We start from the raw sequence: 23,520 nt of genomic DNA, 5'->3' as shown, positions 1-23,520 counted from the left end.
ATCTCAGACAGATATAATTTATTACTAATTAGGTATGGCTTGGAAAATCTTTTTTACACTTATTCCTTCATTCCACAAATATTTATTGAGCACTTACTATGCGCAAAGCACTCTGCTGGGTGCAGAAGCACAGTGGGGAGCAAATGTTCCAAGTCCCTGCTGCTGGGGGTGCTGCAGCTCTGGGGAAGGCTGATCAAGCACAAAGAAGAAATTATTAGAGAGTGAATGTCCACGTTGAAGAATGAGTAAATCAACTGACCACCCTAAGCGGCATCACCAGCAGCACGTCCCCACTCTTGCGCCCTATGTGGGCAGGAGCCCATGTGAAGACACCAAGAGTAAGTGTCAGTCCCTGTTCCTCTCACGGGAGCCAGGAGCACATTCTGTCTCTGAAACACAAACAAGTGCAATCCGGGTCTGCGATCTCCAAATCAGCCCTCAAAACACAGGTCTGGTTAATAATACTCAACAGCACAGTCTTTTTATTTTATTATTTATTTCTTTTAATACAAAGCTTTGGCATTAGCAATTTTATGAAAAAATAAAATGTACTAAAAATAAATGCTTGTGTGGCATGATTGGTAAATGATGCACAAAAATAGGTTCTTTTTTCCTTCAAGGCAATCAGTCAGAAAGCAGTTTTTTTCTTCTTCAAAACCATTCTACCCTATGGAATAAAAGGAAAAAAGAAGTCATAAATTAGTTAAAGAGTAGTCAAATGTTTAAAGTAACAGAGAAGTGACCCTAACTGAAGGGTGGCCTGGGCTGTCCCCAGCTATTTCCCAACCCCTCTGGTAAGGCCAGGAAGCCATTACGTGTTTTCCCAAAATCAGCAGTTTCAGATCTGCAGGTGACTGACTCATCCACCTTAGAGGTGCTTTAATACGCCCAAAAGAATGAAGGAAAAGGTGAGGCCCATGGTGTGTTGTTTAAATACACAGGGATGATTATCATACAATTTACAGCTTATCCTGGTTTAAATACATGTTCTGAATGCTGAGGGTGCTGAAATCTGTAGCTGTTGTCTTTAAAAAAATGCTCCTCTTACCCTTCAAACAAGAATGCCTTTACTTATTGTGAAGTGACAGGGATGTATGGCTGTCTCACAGGAATCCTCCAGACCTTGTGTATGTGTGTTTCTGTCCTTGTATCAGCTGGAAAAAGAGCCTATGACCTTTTGACGAGCCCCTGCGCTGACCCAGCTCCCGCTGCCCTCTCTGCAGCCCTGTGTTGTGGCACTGCCCTGGCTTTCTGATGCCTTGGATTCCTGCTCATTTCCAGGGTCCCCAAATCGAGCTGTTAGCATGGATCTCTTTCTTTCAGCTGGGCTCCAGATCTCTGCTTCAAACCACACAAGCTTTGGTTATTATACAACTCTCCAGCAACTCTTGATTTCAGCTCCTGCTCGCCACCCTGACTTCCTGCTTCAACTCCCTATTTTTACCTAATCGATCTTCCTGCCTCCATGCTCTAGCACAGCAAACAACTTCGCAGCCACTAGGAATATCTCTCTGCTGAAAAGCCTTAGAGCCCATTACCAGCTCTTTACGAGAATAAAGTCCAAATTCTGTCTCCTGCCTACCGCCACCACCACCTACAGTAGACACACCAAACCACACAACTCCCTGATCCTGGTCTGTGCGGTCCTCACTGTGTGCCCTAATTATGCCCGGGCTGGTTCCTCAGTCACTCCTCCATGCAGCCTCTTCAGCTCCCCCAAAGGTAAAGCAGCAGCTCCGCAGGCATGGCCCAGAAGGGCCTTTGCATACTCCCTCACTCTCCAGCCACATCAGCACGCACATGAGGGCACAGCCCTGAGCTCCAGTGGGGCCAGGCCAGGTCTCCGTTAGCTTCAGCACTGCAAGCCCAGGAGCCTACTTGGGAAACGGCATCTCAATGAATGAGGGGGCGTTGTCAACTTTTTTGAAAAACCTCTGGTATAAAGGATATTCACAACTTCACATAAAGCTCTGTACTTTATTATCTCTTGTAGTTCCTATTTAAGGTAACACATTTTCTAATATTTCCTCAGAAAAACTGAATATTAAAGACTTTCAAGGGGTAATCGAGTTTTTAAATCTACTTTATCTTGTTGCCTCTTAAAGAAATTATAGGCTGGGCATGGTGGCTCACGCCTGTAATCCCAGCACTTTGGGAGGCTGAGGCAGGTGGATCACCTGAGGTCAGGAGTTTGAGACCAGTCTCAACAACATGGCAAAACCCCATCTCCACTAAAAATACAAAAATTAGCCAGGGGCAGTAGCGGGCGCCTATAGTCCCAGCTACTCAGGAAGCTGAGACAGAAGAATCGCTTGAACCTGAGAGGCAGAGGTTGCAGTGAGCCGAGATCACACCATTGCACTCCAGCCTGGGTGACAGAGTGAGACTCTGTCTCAAATAAATAAATAAAATAAAGCAAAATAATAACCACTGCCAAAGAGAGCAGAGAAGTCCAATGCAAGTTCCCACTGCCTTTAATACTCATGTTGCAACTGCATTTTTAGGAAATGAAATTTGTCTTCTTCAACCACATTATTTGGCACTCCTCTCTGAAGTAGTCAAATGCAAGCAGTCTAAAGGAAAAGGCTGGAAGCACAGGTGCTGGGTTTGAATTCCAGTGGCCTTCTTCCTGTGGCATCCCTCCAGAGTCACTCACTCCCTCGAAGCCCTAATTTATTCTTTTGTGTATATGTCTCTCACACTCAGATTGGCTACAAGGAGAATAAATACTAAGAGAAAGAAGAGGATCCACTATCCAGCAATACACCTCAAACAGAGGTTAATTTTAAATCTTTTTGGGAATTGTTACAAGACAGGTTGTGTGAGCAAAAGGTTATCAGGCTGAGAACTAAAAATTCAAAATTCTTTAGACAAGTGTTTCTCAAACTAAAGCATACAACCTATCAATGGGTTTTAAAATCAATTTAGGAGTTAACAACTAATATTAACAACAAGGCAGAGGGTTGACTACATCAGAGAATACTGCATGCAGTCAGGGAAGTGTCTGTGAAATTTGTTTCAGTTACATATGGGAGTACTAGGTCACAATGCAAAATGTATCTCTTACAGCAGGAGATGGTTTTTTAAAAGTCTGAAAAACGCTGCTTTTGATATTTAAGGCTCTAAAAGAGGTAACTGAAAGAGAATCCAGCACCTCTCCTCGGCCTCTGATCACTCCTCGGACAATTCAAGAGGGACCCTCAGCACAGGATGAGTCCTGTCTTACAGCCTTCCACCTGACGTGAGGTCGGCCTGTGAACAGCTCTATCCTGCAGCTTCCGTCTGAAGAATTAGGTCCTGGTGCAGGCTCGCTAGCTTTCAAAGTGTCCCGTGTTTTGGATGGACAATTTTAACTAATACAAGTTTTCTTGTTTTCTTTCTTTCTCTCTTTTTCTCTCTCTCTCTCTCTCTCTTTCTTTTTCTTTTTTTTTTTTTGAGAGAGAGTTTCACTCTGGTCACTCAGGCTGGAGTGCAATGGGGCGATCTTGGCTCACTGCAACCTTTGCCTCCTGGGTTCAAGTGATTCTCCTGCCTCAGCCTTAGCTGGGATTACAGGCACCTGCCACCACACCCGGCTAATTTTCATATTTTTAGTAGAGATGGGGTTTCACCATGTTGGCTAGGCTTGTCTCGAACTCCCGGCCTCAGGTGATCTGCCCGCCTCGGCCTCCCAAAGTGCTGGGATTACAGGCGTGAGCTACCGTGCCAGGCCACAAAGCTCTTTCGTATATCCAGTGGAAATCTACCTCCCTGTAGATATCGCCAGAGCTCCAAAAATACAGAGTAAGAGTCTCTCTGTATGCACTGGTTAGTCACCATGAGACTCTTTTGAGTACTGAACCAGGCAATATGGGTAAAAGAGACCAGTGTAGGACTAAGATCTTGGAAGGCATTCAATAAACAGTAGTTATTCTCATCTTTAAGAGTCTTTCAAACACCTGGAAACACCTCTCATCTCACCCGGTCCCCTCTCTTCCAAAACAAGTATCCCCAAGACATCAAATAATTAAAACTGCAGACCCTTTTATGTTGGGCTAGTTTCTCAATATTCCTCTTAAAAAGAGTACTGAGCACTCACGCCTGTAATCCCAGCACTTTGGGAGGCCGAGGCAGGTGGATCACAAGGTCAGGAGTTCAAGACCAGCCTGGCCAAGATGGTGAAACCCCATCTCTACTGAAAATACAAAAAAATTAGCCAGGTGTGGTGGCGGGTGCCTGTGATCCCAGCTACTCAGAAGGCTGGGGCAGATAACTGCTTGAACCCGCGAGGTGGAGGTTGTGGTGGGCCAAGATGGCACCACTGCACTCTAGCCTGGATAACAGAGCAAGACTCCGTCTCAAAGAAAAAAAAAAAAAGAGTACTGAGCAAAATAATTCAGAAATACTGAGAGTAAAATAGAAACATCAACTCTTTTTATATAAAGGAGTTTATATATATAAATTTCTGATACTACACTAAGAGGAGGAAGCTCACCAGCAGTTTCCTGGTGGACCTGCTACAAGAAGCCAGGGCTTCCTGATCTCAGGTTATGCCACTGGAACATCTGCTCTAGTTATTTCATCACCTTTACCACTTCAGATTCATTTCCTCATGCCAAGACTTTTTTGAATCTTGAATAATGAGCTACCCTTCTCTGCAAATCTTAGAACATGATTTCTATGAATCAGAATCTAGCACCTGGAAAAAGGCTCTAGGGGATACCTAGTCACGCCTCCCATTAAACTTAAAATCTCTGCTACATATTTGTATATGTTCCTCAAATACAAATAATAAAAATATTTATCTTTCTTATTTTGAGGGAAAACTAGAGTGACACAAATATCAGTTGGTAAATGTTGACATTTCACAAGGTTTATATGAATAACCAAGTAGAGCAAAAGACCCCTTTTGGGAATTGAAATTCGATAACCTTGCTTACCCAGGTACTAAGAAACACAGGTATGAGAAGCCAATACATAAATATATTTACCTTACATTTATTTGCTTCTTTGACTACCATCCTGTTTATATTTGCAAAGTTTCAAAATTTACCAGATCTGTTTGCAGTGCTAAAAACATTTAATATATAATTAGTTGCAGTACTTAAATAAATAGTATTTAATCATAATAGAAGGGCAGTGACTCCAAACCCAAGGGCTTTTTGATGGACTTCTGATTGAAGCCAACAGCACCAAGCCCTTGGTAAATGCACCCAGCATGGTGAGGGAGGGATGGGGGCTTGCATCCCTTGTGGGGATCCTCCTTGTGTAGTCAGCAACCCACCCATGGCAGGGGGCCCTGGACCGCCTGGGTCCCACACACTGCCCTTACATCGTGCCTGCAGGGTTTCAACAGTGAGTAGACAGGGTCAAGGACTTGCTTGAATAGTAATATACAAGAACAGTGACTAGTAACACTGCCAGAAAAGTAAACTATTCTAGTAGGTATATGCATAGAGGTGAAGTTCAGTATCAATTTTTAGACAGTCATTAAAATGTCAAGAGATGAAATCTGTTTATATATGACTATCTTACAAATGGATGAGGCTACTCAGAAAATTAAGCCAGGGCAATTAAGGTGAAAAAAAAATCTTATTTTGGTTGTAAGTTTCTTGGTAGATAAAGGCAAAAACAGAAATCAAATAGATGTTGAAAAATTCATTAATAAAGAATAATTACAAATTTATTTGCTAAAATAAACTTTTTTCTGGAATAAAATCACTAGGAATTTGTCATTGACATTTTTGAGAAAAAGATATTGGGTAAAAGTACTATTATCTTTCCTGTAATCTGCCACAATAAAAACTGCCTTTAAAAAGATTAAGTAATTCATGCTGTTTAAAAAAAAAAAAAACACACAACACATAAAAGCATACATTGAAGAAGACATTGCCCCAGATTCTAATGTAAGATAATCACCATTCATATTCTGGTGACCATCCTTGCTTGTATCCACATGTGTGCATACACAACACGCACACACATACACACTCTCTCCATTTTTCTCTCTAAATGGGATCATGAATATTGTCCTTCAGTGGTTTTGACTGAAGGCACAGAAATAACAACCAAATGAACAACTGTGAAATCAACCCTCTACAACTGCTAATGGGAGAAGGGCTGGACTAAGGCATGGATCTAAGATCCATGACTTAGATTCTGAGTCATGCAGGCATTTAGGCATGGAACTAAAATATTATGGCCCAGATACTATGATTTCTAATAGGTAACATGTCTACTGAGCAACTCTCATTTTAATCTGATAAATGAACTGAACATCAGACGGATTCTGAGTGACAGTTAGGTGACTATTAAACTACCCAATACTTCTCGAAAAGTGCCTAGTGTAATTATTTGCTTGTATTGGTTATCACTCATTTGTGAACTTTTTGAGAAGTAGGCTTATATTACTACCTTGCCTGATGGGTTAGCATGGGAGTAAGCAAAAGAGGTGGCTGTGGGTGAAATAAGTGTTTCCCTCCAAAACAAGGTTTGAATCATAGCTACTCACAGAGTTGCTATGGTTCTGTGTCCTATTTCATGGAAGAAATTCAATTCTATTCCCAGACAATAAAGGCAGATGGCCGTCTTACTAACAGAACTTCAACAGCACTGCAGTGGCATTGGCTTGGCTAACATTTATTGAGCACTTCTTATGTACCAGGCACTGTGCTAAGCATTTTATATGCTGATTCTCATAACAACCCTGCCATATGGTCCTAGCATTATCTGTTTATGAATGACTACAAGGAGCTTCAAATAAATATAACTGCCCATGTCTTACAACTGAAAAATGGAGGAGCTGAGAGTCAAATCCAGGTGTGTGTGACCCTAGAGTCTAAGGAATTAGGTGCGCCATGCTGAAGGAAACTGCATGGGTGGCCAACAGCAGCAGCCAGTGGTTCACCTGGTGGATCAGTGCAGTGCTCCTCTGAAGGCTGGGGAATGCCACCTGACCCTGACGTCTGTGAGCCCCAACACGTATGGGCTCACGGATGCCAGCGGGCACTTCTTGCAGGTATCTGGCCCACAGATCAGGTTTAGATCGAGTAACACATGTCACTGCACGTGGAGGCCACTTGCCCATTGTTTCTATAGCCAGACAATGGGCAGTCAAGTAAATCAACTGCATGAGGTAGTTTGGTTATTACTCATCAATTAAAGTATCAGGACATAATTGAATAGAGAGATGATGTGAATTCCACCCACACCAACTGAGGTTCAAATGTGGCCAGTGCCCCAGGGTTGCTTTCATCTCTAATTAGTTTCCATGAATACTGGTAAAAGAAAGGACTGAACGATATCCTCAGTAAATGCCCAAACTTTAGAACAAAACAAAACAAAACAAAAATAAAAAACCCTTTCTATACCTTATCCCTACGGAAAACTACTCTTGGAACAGCACTGGATCAAAATGGACCGTAACAGTCATCTAGCCCAATCTTCCATCCTCTGAAAACACCTCACTACAGCACCCCTGACAAGCGACATCCAGCCTCTGCCTGCATTCCCAGTCCTGGGCATGCCCTACAGCAAACCATCCTGCCACTAAGCAACCTCACTGACAGATGTCCTTCCTTTTACCGAGGTGAAGCCTGCAGTCATGAAGCCTGCTCTTTGGTCGTCATTTTGCCCATGGAGATAGTGCTTAGACTTATTTTCTCTTCCCCCTCACAGTTGTCCTAATATCCGGAAACAGCGGGTCTTTTAAATTGCTTCTTTCCTGCAGGCCAAGTACCCGAGGCACTGGTCCTGACTACAGGTATGGGTGCCGGGGCTTCCCCAGAAGCTAGACATGCAAGGCTCCAGGTAAGTGTGACGAACACAAAGTGGGGCTCTTCCCGTCAGCGATGAGGACACTGGCAGCCTTTTACACTCTATACTGTTCTTTTGCCATTTGCATTACACTGCTGATTCATTCTAAGCCTGTGGCTAATGAAAACCTCTGGATCTTTTCTCAAATGAGCTGTTCTTGTTGAATAAGGTGGATTCCCAATCTGTGTTGCTGACTAAAAATATATGTTCATGAAATAAAGTATTTTGCTAGATATGATCCCATCAGGATCAGTATGAAACTGGTGGAAAGCCAATCCTCACCACCTTCGTGAAAATGGCTCCATGTGTTTTCCTGGGATCATCTGGCACATGCAATCCAAAAAACAATTTGTTACTTACTCATTAGCATTCAAGCTAGCTGTGGCTCTGATGATCATGTAGCAGAGTGTGAGGGCACTGAGGAGGCCAAAACTGGCAATAATAAACCATTCTTCTGTTGACAAAGGAAAGGGAGGAAATCACTCTGGGGAGAAGGTTTAAGTCAAATCGATGCCAACATTTCCCTCAAATGCAACGAAGCAGACGTCAACGGAGGTGTAAGCCAAGACTGGCCCAAGGAGGTGAAGCAGGAGGTTTGCCAGAGAGCTACTAACTGGAGAAGGTTAGTGGAGTACTGGTGAAAGCTGCAAGGGAGAAAGGAAAGCATGGCCCAACCGTTTCTTCCATTTAGGTCCTGAGGTCTGTGAGCAGTGTAGCCACCAAAAAGTGTATGGTGAAAATATGTATATAAAATTGCACATGGACACAGATTTTTTTCATTGTTAATGTAAATGGCAGTAAAGCAGACTAAGCATATTTATAACCTTCTTTCCTTCTTCATTCTGTCATTTCTGCATGGCTTTCAATCTTAGTCAAAGGCTGAGGAGCACGGAGCAGTGGTTCTCCAGGTCCTGTGGGTGCTCCCAGCAGTCTGCGAGCCGGCCTCCCACGGCATCCATGGCTACATTTTTCTCTCTTACGCATGGGCTTACTTGGGATATTTATGTAAAAAGAACATCTCACTGGTGTCTCAAGAAACCAGAAACTGCTCTTCCCGACCCCACTGCCGAGGAGCAGCACTGGCTGTCCAGGCTGTGACACGCAGAAGTAGGAAGGGCGGGGGACTGACCGGGTACTTGGCCACCAAAGAGCTGGAAACCTTTGGTGCTTACAACTCTAAAGATTTTCATCTAGCCTGTCTCTCTCTCTCCATCCAGATATTTTCCCTTACTTTTTCGGAGCCAGTGTTGTCAAGGTCACATTTTAAAAACAGTATTTATTGAGAACCTCAAAAACAACCTAAGAACCGATCTGACTTGCTAAAAAGTCTTAACTCTAAAATATTTCTTAGAGTACACTGACTAGGGCTTTTTTAACAAACTGTTACACAATAAAATTACCTATATATCTGCAAGAAGGAAGAGAGAACTATTTACACGTGGACTGCCAAATATTTTATGCACAAGCTGTATATAACATGTGTGTTTCTCAATCTGGGTTCCACAAATCCTAACCCCGCATGCAAAACTGTGTGTGCCTAGGCCTTTTTCTAGAAAAACATACTTTTGTTAGATTTTAAAGGTGGTGACTTTCAGAAGGTCACGAAGCACTGCTCTGGAGGACTTCCGGGTCCGGAGTGTGCTCTATGAGCACTTCTCTGCCCACCTTAGCTTATGTTATGAAAATGCTTAGTAAACCCCTACTGTTTAGACATCAGTACAGCCACTGCCTCTCAAACTACAAACTTCCTCATCAGTAGATGGAAGCTTTTTATTTAATCAGCATGAACGTTCAAGAACACATATAAAACCCACCATTTTTACCTGTAATGTTTTAAGTTAGGGAAAATGTATATGGCATTTAAAAAAATCAAGAGCCGAATGCCATCACCATCAAGGAACTTAACACAGTATCCTCTTTTTTCTTCTTGGAGACTCTTACATATGATACACAGACTACCTTGCAGAACTTCGCCACATCTACGTTTCCAAATTCTGAGTATACTATCCCATATTTGCATGTCTTTGCGTGTGTGTGTGTGATTTCAATTTTAAAAACTTGTAACAAAAGGAAGTAGACACCATCATAAAACACCCAATATGCTGGTGGCATTTCCACAGTGCCCCCCTGCAGCAGGCCTGGCTACCTCTGCCCCCAGTGCCTACTTAGCACAGTGCCTTGCACACAGTGGGTGCCAGTTGGATGCATTGTGGTTGCTATGGTGCTACAGAGCTTCAGAGGGAAAGCAGAGGTAGCTGTGGTTTAGTTCAATCACATGAATTTTATTTATTAACATCATGTAAATTCTGCTAAAGATGATTAATTTGGTACATGAAGTAATTTTTTGTATCATCAAAGCATAAGGTTTTGAAAGGACATTTCTATATAAAATATAATGGGATCAGTATTTAATGTAGTAAGTAGTAGGTGCTCAATAAATGTTTGATCAATGAAGGACCTGAAAAACTCACTAATAAACCAACAACCTTTGTGTTCTTTATTGCCACTCAATCAAGTTTTAAAACTGTAGACCACAAAACCTAAACACCAAAGAAAGAAAACCATGAAATGCTATCAAAATGAATCACTGAGAGATGGTGAGAAATGAGCCAAACTACGCTCAAAGCATAGTTTTCCCTATTGCATAACTGAATGAGGGCTCTCTTGAGTGTAGACAGATGACAGAATAAAACCTGGGGAACCATTTTCTAACAATAATGTCTGGTTGGTTAAAAACATGAATACTTTGATTGAACAGACCACACAAGTCTTAATATGTAAAGGAGAAAACATTTTGTAACAGTGTCATCCATTTCACTCACTCCCAGAGTGGAGTGGGGTCCCACCAGCCTCAGGGTCTGACGCTCTAGGCAAGCAGCAGCAGGTACTGGAAAAGGCAACAGCAGAGCAGCAACAAGGAAGATGGGTGAAAGGTTGTTAGATGAAAACAACATGTAAAGAATGGAAGTGAAGAGAAAAGCTGGCTTGTTGAGGGGTGAATGTCTGTGAGGCCCACACACACGCCGTCAGCTCACTCACACTGTCCTCAGGCACTGCCATCAAAATACTCGGCATTTCTTTCCTGCTTGTCGACAGTGCAATGTGAAGATTTTCATAACTTGCTCACGCTATTTTTTTTCAGGCAGACTGTCCTTTGGCTTTTCTCCTACCTCATGTACAATTATACCAAAGAGTTAAGTGCCAAGAGACCAAACTTCCATAAAAAACTTAAAATAAAGTGCGCAACAGGCTATGTTCCAAGAACTGTGAATTTTTAGGTTCAAATTATAGATGAGTTTCCCACTAAGTAGCCTGTAGTCCCGGAGGTGGAGAACACCAGTGCTCACAGCATACAACACACCAGCAATGCTGCTGGGGGCCTGTGTCACCTTCCAACATCTCCTTTTAAATGCCTGTTTGTAAGGCAATGATTTCAAAACAAGGTTTATAACACAGCGACTAAGACAGACCTCAACAGCTACTCGTCAAATGCAGCTATTCCTATTAATTATACACAAACACACCAGCTACTTATCATAAATAGTTTCATTCTTCCGAACACCTGTTTTAACAGAAACACACATCCCTTTCTTGGTCACAGTCTGTGTTGCAGGCTGAGGCGAGTGCCTTCACTCTCCTGATGGTCCCGAATGCCCATACAGGCAGCCACATGCTCTGTGCCCGAGCGGAGGCCCCCACTTACTTGTTACTGCAATGTTGATTTCTCCTGTTCTCGGAGTGAGCTCCCCATCCTGAGGAAGAGGCGAGATCCCCGAAGTTCGAAGTGGCTCAAGGCCGAGGGAGTTGTCGCTGGCAAGGTCGCCAAGGGCTGATCTTCGGTTTACAGCTTGGGTTCTGGTGAGCCTTTCCATATCGAATGCTACGTTATCAGTACATGGCAAATTCGGCTGCAAAATATTTCTAGGTTAAAAATAATTGTAAGGAAAACAAATCCTTTCATAAGATTCTAAAGTCTGACGCCCTGTTGCAAAGACCTTACTAAGTTATTTCCCTGTGATAGCCTCTCATTTATCTGCCCACCTACCTACTCCTCTCCTCTCACCCTAAGAGTTTTTCTTCAAAAGGCACAGAGATCTCTTCTCAGAAATGGTACAAAGGAAAACCAAAATTCACTGCAGATCAGAGAAAACTGGTCACGGCCCACAGGCACAGGGAGTCGTAATCATTAACATAAAGATACCACACATCCAGTTTAAAACAGTGAACTATTACTTTACTTCATGGTAAATGTCCGTGTTGAAGAATCCCAGGTAATAGAAAACACCTCTGTCATCCTACAAACTTCTCCGAAAGCCCCATTTCTCTGGTAGTCAGTTTTTAAGTATCGTCTGCCTTTAAACACAAGTAAAGCATCAAACCAAGAGGAGGTCAAAGTTGAAAAGACTTTTGAACTATAAGAAAATCATCTGTTTCAAAACCTAAGCACCTAATCCTGAGGGAGAGGTATAGAGCTGCTTAGGGCCAAAGTCTACTAATAAAAAGTGAGCGCCAAAAGTCTTCCACTGTAACAATGTGGATGTTTGGTTTACCTAACAACCTTTGGTTCTCTCAGCATGCAGCAGCAGGCCGCACATAAGAAGCAGAGCTGGGAGGGATGGCTGTGAGAAGTTTATATGTTTCTAGAGAGAAGTTTCAGCCAAGCAAACCTGGAACCAATGGCTTTCTGGGCAAAAGAACCGTTTCAGGTCATCTCAAAGCCTTATTTTAAAAAAAGCAAAACACAGTGTACTAAGTGATGCTCAGACTCATACCCAGTTAGAAGAGGTTTTTTTATGTTCACTACATGTAAGGATCCATGATAACCTGCAATACATTTTAGAAGGATTTTTGTTATAAACAGAGGAGAAAAGTATTAGCACTTAATATACTTAACGCCGGGCGCGGTGTCTCACGCCTGTAACCCCTGCACTTTGGGAGGCCGAGGCGGGCGGATCACGAGGTCAGGAGATCGAGACCATCCTGGCTAACACGGTGAAACCCCATCTCTACTAAAAATATAAAAAATTAGCCGGGCGTGGTGGCAGGCACCCATAGTCCCAGCCACTCGGGAGGATGAGGCAGGAGAATCACGCCGCTGCACGCCAGCCTGGGCGACACAGTAAGACAGCCCCAACAAGAAGGGATTCTCCAGTCCATGGTGTCAGTAACACCCAATACTTTCAGTAATCCCATGTTAAATGGCATCACCACTGACATGATCTCTGGAGACAAAGGACAAATGGGGCATTACTGCCCAACTGTATACACTGAAACTGTGTTTGACAGTATATTTAAAATAAGATGACTTTGACCTTCTTTGGGTTGCAAGCTAAAATGAGTTCATCTGTTGGATCAAACTAAACTTTTTGTTCCATAGGGAGATTATTCTTTCATTCTTTGAGACCAGAAACTATGTTATTTTCTGATAAAAAAGCGTAACCCTGGATATACATGCTTCTCTTAAGCAAGGACTAACCAAGGTCCTTGGTTACTCAAGTCAGCGTTGACCTGGCACCTGCCACAGCCGGACTCTGGCACACCTGGCGACGGCCCCTGCCAGGCTATGGTTGCCAACAGTTCTCCTTGGGCTTCAGGCACTGTCTGCCTTCTCTGCTTGCAACTTACCAACCCCCAAGAGATCAAAGTCAAACTTCAGGCTAAAGAACATAGTTTTATATTATGCCAAGCACAGAGGAGATTACGACTGGAACAGAGTCAACAGCATACAGCCTACCTTTTAAAAAAAGATGTTGGAATGAAGAAAAATCATGTCCTTCTCTCTTTCTTCATCTCATACTCCATCTCATACCCAACAGAAGCACACTTTTAAAAGTGGACCATGCCAGGTGTGGTGACTCATGCCTACAATCTCAGCACTTTGGGAGGCTGAGGCAGGAGGATCACTTGAGGCCAGGAGTTTGAGACCAGCCTGAACATCTTGTCTCTTCAAAACATAAAAATGTGGCCAGGCACGGTGGCTCATGCCTGTAATCCCAGCACTTTGCGAGGCTGAGGCGGGTAGATCACTTGAGGTCAGGGAGACCAGCCTGGACAACATGGTGAAACCCTGTCTCTACTAAAAACACAAGAAATTAGCCGGGGGTGGTGACAGGTGCCTGCAATCTCAGCTACTCAGAAGGCTGAGGCAGGAGGATCGCTTGAACCTAGGAGGCAGAGGCTGTAGTGAGCCAAGATTGTGCCATTGTACCCAGCCTGGGCAACAAGAGCGAAACTCCCTCTCAAAAAAAACAAAAACAAAAACAAGTTAGCCAGGCATGGTGGTGTGTGCCTCTAGTCCCAGCTACTCAGAAGGTTGAGGTGGGAGGACTGCTTGAGCCCAGGAGTTCGAGGTTATAGTAAGCTATGACTGCACCACTACACTGCAGTTGGGCCACAGGGTGAAACCTTCTCTCTTAAATTTAATAAAAGAAAAAAAAAAGGACTAGTACAGTTATTTACCTTCTCTTCCAGGAGTTCTCTGAGACGGGTTAGACTTCTCAGTAATATGGAAAAAAGGTCCTGTTGGGCTTACATGGTTACATGGCAAATATAGCCAGTGTTTTCTTGTGTGTCTTAGTCACGCCTCCTATTATGCCAATTGCGTTATACTGTATTACACATACATATAATAATACATAAAAGTGATAACAAATAAAATAGGAAACATACCACAATTCCCAAGGCCTTCAATATATTAAGTTTGCACATAGGACAGGTACAGTGCTCACTAAGCCAGGGATCCACGCAGGATTTGTGGAAAACATGCCTATAAAATAATGCAGAGTTATGTCACAAATTACACACCGAGAAATTTATTAGGCCAAAATGGAAACAAAGGGAATTTTTAGTCTGTTTCCCCCTCTTTCAGAACATATTTTAAGCCCCAAGAGACAAATATTGGGAATTTATTAAAATATAACTTGCAGAAAATCTCCTGAACCCAACCTCATATGTACAACACTGTGGAAGAACTAGTAAGTAGGATCTGATTGTTTGGACCTTTTATTTTACCAAAATCCAAAAAGGACTAATGGAAACTTAGAAAATTTATTAAGAATGAAAACAATCACACTTTATAAACCAGTTATGCTTTCTACAATAGCTAACATAGAAAAATGGAATTTCAAAAAGATATTAAATCATGGTTAAATGAAAAGAGTTCTCTGTATAGTTATTAGTTTTATGGACCCCTGTTTGAATGTCATTTTTAAAAACTTCTGAGCAATTTGTGTTGAATGTTTATAAAAGCTACAGGGAAGTTGAAACTATTTTAAGGGGTAAACTGTGCCTAGATTCAAGTAACACTTAGCAATTTTCAGCCGAAATGTTAAAGGGGGAGGATGGGTGATTTTCTGTCTTACTGAAGAAAGTAGAAAGCCACAGCCTTGTGACTGGAAATAAGTCAGTCAGAGGGTTCTGCATTCTTAAAAAAAGGAACTTGTGCCCTCTGGAAGGGAAGAAAGACTGCAGGAGCTGCAGAAATCACTTCTCAAGCTCTAGCACCTGGCCCAGCAGTTTTCCGAAGCCCTAGAGTCCTGGCCAAACAGGGAGAAGGTGGGTGCCAGGACAGACATTCAGGGCAGCTTTGGAAGAAACACTAATCTGAGTTTGGGATAAGATAAAAGAAAGTTTTGAGTAAGATGCCAAAGTGAACCACGGTATACCTTTACAACTTTGATTGTCAATTTCCAAGTTAATGTTATTTATAGCTGTTTTAAAATGCAGTTTTGATTTATAAAAAAGAGGTCTAGAAAACTCCGTTTCTGTTGGGATCTGGAACAGACGTTCATGCTTACAACTTACAACTTCGGCCTGAACAATATACGCACATGTCTGCCTATCACTGTTTGACGGCCTTACGCTCATTTCTTTGGGGACAAGAGTAAAGATCTTGAAGAATGGATTTGTCAGTCTAGTCTTAAATTCGCAGACAATGAAATAACCAGAACCATCACCCCCAAGGCATTTATTTAAACCTTAAAGCTTTTACTTAAGGGCTGGAAACCCACCAATCCATAGGTAAGCCCCAAATACATTCAGTACGCCTAAGGCATCCTGTCTTATTCCTCGTAGCCTGTGTGGCGCGGTTCCTTACTACAGGGTGTCCCCAGGGCCAGCCTGGCCTTTCCAGCAGGGGTCAACTGCACTAATGCTGGCTGCTGACCAGCAAAGACCACAACAGCTTCTTAACCCTTTTGGTGAATACAAACTGCCTTAGATCTGATATAAATTACAGAACCTCCCTCTAGAAAGTCACACGGACGCAAATGCCTGGTACCTTGCATACATGTTCAGGAGGGGTACGACCTGTGCACTGGGTTAGCACTAGCGTGGGGTGGCCGGAGGTGCTGCAGGTCAGGCCTACACAGGGCGGATGATGGGACTTGGCCAACTGACAGGTAACAGAAGAGATACGGTGCTGTGACCTCTGATCAGGGCTCTGGTGCAGGAATGGGAGGTATCCCGCTGGGGGTCGGGGGAGGCCTAGGTGCTGTGTTCTGATCGGGGCTCTGGTACAGAAGTGAGAGGTATCCAGATGGGGTTGGGGGGTGGCTGGGCTCGCTGAACTGTTGGTGGAGACCTGGTAAAGCCGCAGCAGCCACCTGGGGGGATAGAGGTGTGGTCCTGGTGCTCCCTACTGGGGCGTTTTTGCTTTTCCCTTTTCTGATCGTCCTGTCTTTCTTTATTCCGAAAGAAGCAAATGGTATAATCCTTGTATTTTCTTTCTAAAGCTGCATGAGTTCAGTGTTCTCTGCCTGTTTCTTTAACCTGAAATTAGTTACAAATATGTTTGGGTTCTTCAATAACTGTTTCCTTCCAGGATTACTGATATAAAAGAAGTGTCCGCCCCTCTGTTTTACTAAACAATTAAAAATTTCTCCTCTAGGCTGTAAGGTACTATGAAGAAAAACAGAAAAGACCAACTGGTTCTCTGGCGACAAATTTAGAAAACCTTCCTTCTTTAGCTAACCGAAAACCTGAAATATTTCTGGTCTTTGGGCTCTCCATCCACCCCATCTCTCTCTTACCCCTGACCCCTACCTCAGAGCACTAAACACCCTTCCTTCCTAATTATCTTTCCAAATTCCCCACTAGTCCAGCTTCCGTGTAACTCACCCAGAGATCTTCAGTCTCAAATTCCCACGGCACATCCCTCGCTTTCACTAACAAAGCTGGGTGGCTGTTCTCTTCACCCACGGCCCTCCTCTCCTTCCTGTCTCTTCTGTGATCTCCACAGGCAGCTGCCCTGAATGCGGTACTTTGTCCCCCATCACCCACTGTCTAACCCTCCTGCTGGTCTCTTCAGTGCAACTTTCACTGAACTCACCGTGGCCTTTCCTTCCCTTCTAGGCAAAGTTCTGCTACACCGGTGTGGTGCTTGGCAAACCACCTTTCTGCCGTGCAGAGCTCTCAGCTAAGGACTGGGCCGGGGCGTTTAATCTACCTGGGGAGGTGTTTGGAGCAGTCAATGCAACACAGCGTGTGGACCACTCAGAGAAGTGCCAAGGCTGAGCACATGCAGGGCCACCACACGGGCAGAGCAGCCCCACCAACTGGTCACACTCCTGCACGCCTAACCATGCTTGCCCTCACTATGGCTGTGGGCTCTCACTGTGGAAGGTGCTCCATGGACACCCAGGAGGCCTCAGAAAGACACACCTGGGGCAAGTGGGGCCTTGAAAAGAAGCTCCCCACTCACGTGATAAAACACACATAAATGCAGAACAGGCCCGCCACACATAGGGTGGGTGGGTGGTGCACTGGGACAGAAAGCAGGTAACATGTGGACAGTGAAACATGAAAAGCACAAGCATACCGAACTTCAACAAGTCCTTTATTCCTATGAGAAATACTTTGGGATACAGAATGAGAAACAAACATGAAAGGAACAAACCCAGCAATAATGAAATTCAGTGCCCTCCCCTTTCCTATGTCCCACACATGCCATAAACTAGAGTGAGTGGAAGAGCGCTGTGGGAGGGGAGGCTCTGTGGGAGGAAGGTGAGTTGCTCTCACAGCTCTGCAGCCTCTTGGTGCCGTTTAAGAACCTGGCAAATATAAAAGGATGCAGAATTATTAAAGGTCACAGACAAACTCTCTTCTGCTAGCTGGGGCTGGCGGCAGTCACTGTCTCTATAGGCCCTCCGTTGCAGTGGAGCCTCAGACATCTGCAGTGCCGGCCCCCCGCTTTAGCTCCCAAAGTGGCATGGAAACATACGTTCATCCATCCACGCTGCAGCACTCCACTTCTGAAAAAGTACTTCTAACTACTAAAAACTCCTATGACTAACCTTTAAGAGGTCTAAATAAGACGAGGTGACCAGTTCCTCAGTTTCTAAGACCTCCTGGCTAACATCCAAAGGAGAATCAGCTGTGATCACTGAGCCGAGGAGCAGGCCCTTCCACCATGCCAACTGCCACCTGTCCACAGTAAACAGTGCGACAGAAGAGGAAAAGGAAAGGTCACGTGGCAAGAAGCAGGCAATCCCTGAGAGGCTGGACAGTTCTGGATAGAAAGCCCTACCTGAGCTTGTGAATTGTTAAGATGCACACAAAGGTGTCCAGGCCCATCTCCCTCCCTCACGGAGGAGAGGCAGTGGGCAGGTATGACAGGAGAGGCCGTGGGGCGGTACTTGGAGGGTGATGGCTTTGAAAGACAGTTTTAAAAACTGGACTGGGAAATACGAGTGTGACGAGATGCCGGCGAGTGGAGACAGAACACTGGAAGGAGCAGCCAGCCAACAGAACGAGACCCTGAGGAAGGGAGAGAGCAGGCACGCAGCGGCGCGGGGAGGAGCGGCGCGGACCACAGCAGACGGCCTCTCCAGCCTGAGTGCCCGGGTCAGCAGGCCAAGGAATTCCACCCATTGCTTCCTCTGGGAAGTCGATGGTGAAGGGGTCCTCTGAGAGTGGAGAGTAAGCGTGTGAGTTAAGGTGCTGAAGTAGAGTGAACACACCTGCAGGTGCTGCTGTGACGAACGCGGGACGCCAGCCAGGTGGGGGCAGGGCTCTGCGCAGAGGCAGGCCCGACGGGGAGGCTCTGTCTGCCAAGTCAGCTCAGTCCCGTGGGAGGATGGTGAGGGAGCAGAACCGCTTAGCAACATGAGGTACAGAGAGCCACAGCAGGTGACACCGACTCTGGCTTCAAAGACACTAGGGGCGGGGAGGCGTCCCAAGGCAGAAGGAATTCTGTAAGCGGCAGCTTGGCGACAGCGAAGGTGCAGCTCTGCGAGTGGCATCTGCTGAGGAGAGGCTTGAAGAGGCGCACAGCCATCCTCAGCTCAGTGGTTCTCATCTGGAGGCAGCTTTGGTTGTCACAACTGTGTGTGGGTGGGTGCTACTGACACCTAGTGGGTAGAGGCCAAGGACACTGCAATGCCCACACCCCCAAACAATGACCTGGTCCCAAACGTCGACAGTGCCAAGGTGGAGAAATGCTGCTCTAGGTTAAAGACTGTCACAAGTACTGCTTGATGTATAAAGTTAACTTGCACTACACCTGATAATTGCACTGTTGCTACGTGGCAGTGAGATGGGGTGCTGTGATGAGCAGGCTGTGCGGTGCAGTCTAGGGAAAGTTACAGCTTGGTGACGCAGGGGGCGTCAGAGGAACAAACAGCCGCTCAGTTCCACAGCAACAGGGAAAACTCTACACTCGGCCAGGGCAGTGAGCACGGATAGTAACACAATGACCCAGTCCTGAAAGACAGCCGAGTGACAGTACCATAGAGGGTGCAACGAAAGAAGTATGCCAAAAATTCTAACACTCATAAGCAGACCACAAACACAAACCACTTCTATGGTGGCAGGTGCAGCTGCAGAAATGGTTCAGATCAACCATGGCCTGGACCTTGCTGGAGGGCGTGGCCTTGCAGCATCAGAATCGGGCAGGAACTTATAATATAAGTGCATACGCCTGGCCTCCACTCGGGATGTTTCTGAAAGCCTCCTAAAGACTCTGATGCACAGTCACATCTGGAAAGCAGTGAACTAAATTTTAAGAAGAGGGACAGACATCAGGCTCATGCCTGTGATCCCAGCACATTAGGATGCTAGGGTGGGAGGATTACTTGAGGCCAGAAGTTCACAGCAGCCTGGGCAACACAGTGAGACCCCAACTCTACAAAAAATAAAAATTATACAAAAGGAAAAAGATAACTCCAAATGAAACTGTGGAAAAGTCAACACTGAAGGGATGAAGATAATGGGATGAAGCTCCCAGAATAACCTACTTTAGGCCGAGCCTCTCCTGAGGACCCCCTCATTTTAGTAATGCCCATGAATGGTTTTGGAGGCCCTCATCTTTAGGTACCATATGGTTCTAGAGGATCGTGGGCTGAAATAGCAAGACAGAATTTGGAGAGCCTTGGCTTCTCCTGGTCATTCCAGTGTTGAAGCAGGCAAGTGTGGATGACACCTCCCTGTGTCCCGCTGGCCCTTCTTCTGATTTGCACTTGCGTGTGCATTTCCTTTAGCCTCACATTTAGACCATCAATGACTGCATGTGAAGGAAGACTGGTTGTTCCATAGTTTAATTTTCTATAGGACAGCCTACATTTAGTTTTATAGATTTTCCTTTATACATAAACTAGAATGACTTGACTTCTAGAATCTTGGATTTCTGTTTCAGTATATGTAATTCTTCTCCAGTTTGATTTTTTTTTTTAAAAAAAACAGATTTTCCTAGACTCAAAATAGATGCTTTGTAAGTAAAATAAGACCGGTAGCCTCATGGAGATAACAACTCACAATTATTTTATTAATTCACATGCTCCATATTATAAGGCTGGAGTTGTGTGGATGTCTTTTAAATAGACGGGAGAAGAGGCAAACTCTTTGGTTTTAGGCTTCTTGGCAGGTGATTTCCTATTTATCCAATTGACACTCAGAACTGTGTATCTTGGTTTCATACTCCCCAGCTCGAGAGGAGCCATGGGAGAAACCAATATGCTGTTTTCAGGGCACCCAGGCACAGGCGAAACTTCTCCTCACAGAGGGAAGCCTGGGTCCTATGTGGGGAGCACAACATTAAAGGCAGGCCTTGACACAGCTCTGCCATTTCTGAATGTGCAACCCTGGAACCTGCTATTGGCTCACCATCCTTCACTGTACAACGGGGAAAAACACCCTCTTAGGACTGCTGAGAGAATTATAGGAGAAGGTGAGTATAGTCTGCTCAGAGCGAGCACCTGAACCAGAGCAGGCACAAAGCAGGTATCAGTTCTCTCCATTTTGCATAATCCAGGTTTAGAAAAATATTTAATCCAAGTCCCTGGAGTTGTTGTACCCAGAGCCAGGTGAGCTCGATGGAAGTCTCACTGAAGGGCCTAGCAATGTAGTCTAAGATGGATAGGAACAAGGGACTGTGTTTGAAACCTACATGAATCACAAATCAATGCCGAGCACAGTGGCTCACGCGTGTAATCCCAACATTCTGAGAGGACAAGGCAGGAGAACTGCTTGAGTCCAGGAGTTCATGTTCAGCTGTGGGCAACACAGCAAGAACCCCATCTTTAAAGAAAACAGGCCAGGTGAGGTGGCTCACGCCTGTAATCCCAGCACTTTGGGAGGCTGAGACTGGTGGATCACCTGAGGTCAGGAGTTCGAGACCAGCCTGGCCAACATGATGAAACCCTGTCTCTACTAAAAATACAAAAATTAGCGGGGCGTGGTGGTGGGTGCCTATAATCCCAGCTACTCGGGAGGCTGAGGCAGGAGAATTGCTTGAACCCAGGAGGCGGAGCTTGCAGTGAGCTGAGATTGCACCACTGCACTCCAGCCTGCGTGACAGAGCGAGACTCTGATTCAAAAAGAAAAAGAAAAAGAAAAAGAAAGAGAAAGAGAAAGAGAAAAAGAAAAGAAAAAAGAAAGAAAGAAAACAAACGTAAAAAGACGATTGAAACCACAGAACAAGAATTCTCAACCTCAACACTCCTAGGCTGTGTCTGGGGAGTACGGAAGCCGCATGCACGTCGCATACTGGCTACACCTAGGAAGGCTGTAAAGCCTGCACCTGCTGAGCAGCACCACTCCCTGCCGGCCGCAGCCCCATGGCCAGCAACGCACAGCGGACGTGGCCTCCAGAAAGCCACGGGGTGGGGGGCACTCAAAAGCAAGGGAGATGCCCACTCTGAAAAGGAGGCATACAAAGCACACTAATATCATTCTTTTTCAAACAAATGAAGTTGACATACTTGCAGGGGAGAATTCGGACGACATCATTCTGCTTATAGCTCTCTATGCAGACTGCGCAATGATCAAAGTCTGGGTCAGTTTCCTAAAATGAAAAGTACAGAAACAAAAGTCACATGCTGCAAGTAGACAAATGGCTGGGATGCGATTCAGCTCAGAATCTTTCTGTGGCTACTATGGTAAGCAAGTGTTATAAAGTGAAAAATGATTAAAATTAATTTGTTTTTATTTGCCTAACTATATTGGCCCAAATTATGTCTAAGCCAATCTATTTTGTTTTTAAAATTTTAAAAATCTGTATTAATTCTGTTTATGATATGTCTTACAAAAATTAAGTTGTAATTCTAATTTTTTCAAGGTTAGAATCAGCTTGGACCATCATGATCTCCCCATCCCTCATTGCCCCTGTACTACTGATTGGTCTGAAGAGGTTTCACTGCTATGTTTGACAGTCTGGAAGCTCACCAGGATGCTCACTTAAAGACACACCTAAGTACAGACAGGAAAGATGGTGAGTCAAGTCCCAGCAGACTGCTGTCTAGAAACCCACCCCAAGAATGGGAGCTGTGAATCTGGTCACAGATTGGGGATGGAGAAGAGTCACTGGCTCAATTCAATACTTGGTCTTCATCAAGAGTGAGAAAGAGTCAGCCAGGTATTTAGACACCAAATTAATTGAATTCCTTCCTCCTAGGACTGAGAAGCGATTTTGCAAAAGTTGTCATAAAACAAAACACTCCATAAGCCAGGAAAACAGACTGTTTGCCATGTCATTGTCACTTGGACTGAAACTCGGTGGACAACTCTTGCCAGGTCTAGCAGGTACAAACTAAGATGAATTGGCTTTAATAATTAAAGGAAATAACTGTGCTGGCCTGGGATACAATGTAAGATGGGTAGGTTAAATCCGCTCCAGGGAATTTCATCCTAATGTGGCAGCTGAGGCCACCAGGCCAAGAACACTGTTACACTGTTACACTGGTTACCACTCCTCTGCCACTGAAATGCAAGCTGTTTCGATGCTACTTAGATTTTCTGGAGTGATTTCCCCCCTTCTCTGTTTCCTTGGTGCACAATAAAGTTCACTAAGAATGCCTCCACCTTCTGAAGTGGTTTCAAAGGCAACTAGATACGGCGGTATCAAGGCAATGGGAATACAATGGGTGAAGTCCAAGAAACTGGTAAAACTTAGGAAGACAGAGAATCATATGAAATTATTCTTCCAGGCACAACTCTGTGCTTAAATATTAGAATTGGGTGCGGGGCAGGAGACAGTTTTGGTTTCATGCCTTTTGAGATTCCATTTTCCCATTCTAGAAAACCTTGAACACTCTGAATGTAGGGGCAGCACTAAGGTGCAGCTGTGTCCTTCTAGCAGAGAAGCAGGGCTCTACCGTAACTAGAGCTCTGAGAGGGGGATGTCAGTCAGAGGTCTCCACCACAGCAGCCTGACACCGCCTCTCTCCCCGGTCCTCCAAGCCACCAGCGATGACCCTGACACACTCTGACACTGCCTCTCTCCCCGGTCCTCCA

At 44.6% G+C, this 23,520-nt stretch overlaps 1 protein-coding gene across 1 annotated transcript in view; it reads right to left on the bottom strand.

Annotated features, from left to right (window-relative positions):
* Window positions 1-478: 478 nt before the first annotated feature.
* RNF130 (ring finger protein 130) overlaps window positions 479-23,520 on the bottom strand; it is a 107,738-nt gene continuing 84,696 nt past the window's right edge. The window contains exons 5-9 of the mRNA XM_011976856.1: window positions 21,990-22,072; window positions 14,464-14,560; window positions 11,498-11,702; window positions 8,155-8,248; window positions 479-667 (exon numbers count right to left, since the gene is read on the bottom strand). Of these exons, the coding sequence (XP_011832246.1) occupies window positions 652-667; window positions 8,155-8,248; window positions 11,498-11,702; window positions 14,464-14,560; window positions 21,990-22,072 (495 nt within the window). The 3' untranslated portion in view covers window positions 479-651. The remainder of the gene's footprint in view (window positions 668-8,154; window positions 8,249-11,497; window positions 11,703-14,463; window positions 14,561-21,989; window positions 22,073-23,520) is intronic.

Source organism: Mandrillus leucophaeus, unplaced genomic scaffold (genome assembly GCF_000951045.1).
Source record: "Mandrillus leucophaeus isolate KB7577 unplaced genomic scaffold, Mleu.le_1.0 Scaffold170, whole genome shotgun sequence".
NCBI lineage: Eukaryota > Metazoa > Chordata > Mammalia > Primates > Cercopithecidae > Mandrillus > Mandrillus leucophaeus.
The sequence above is the reverse complement of the archived record's forward strand: the minus strand, read 5'-3'. Positions and strand labels throughout refer to the sequence as shown.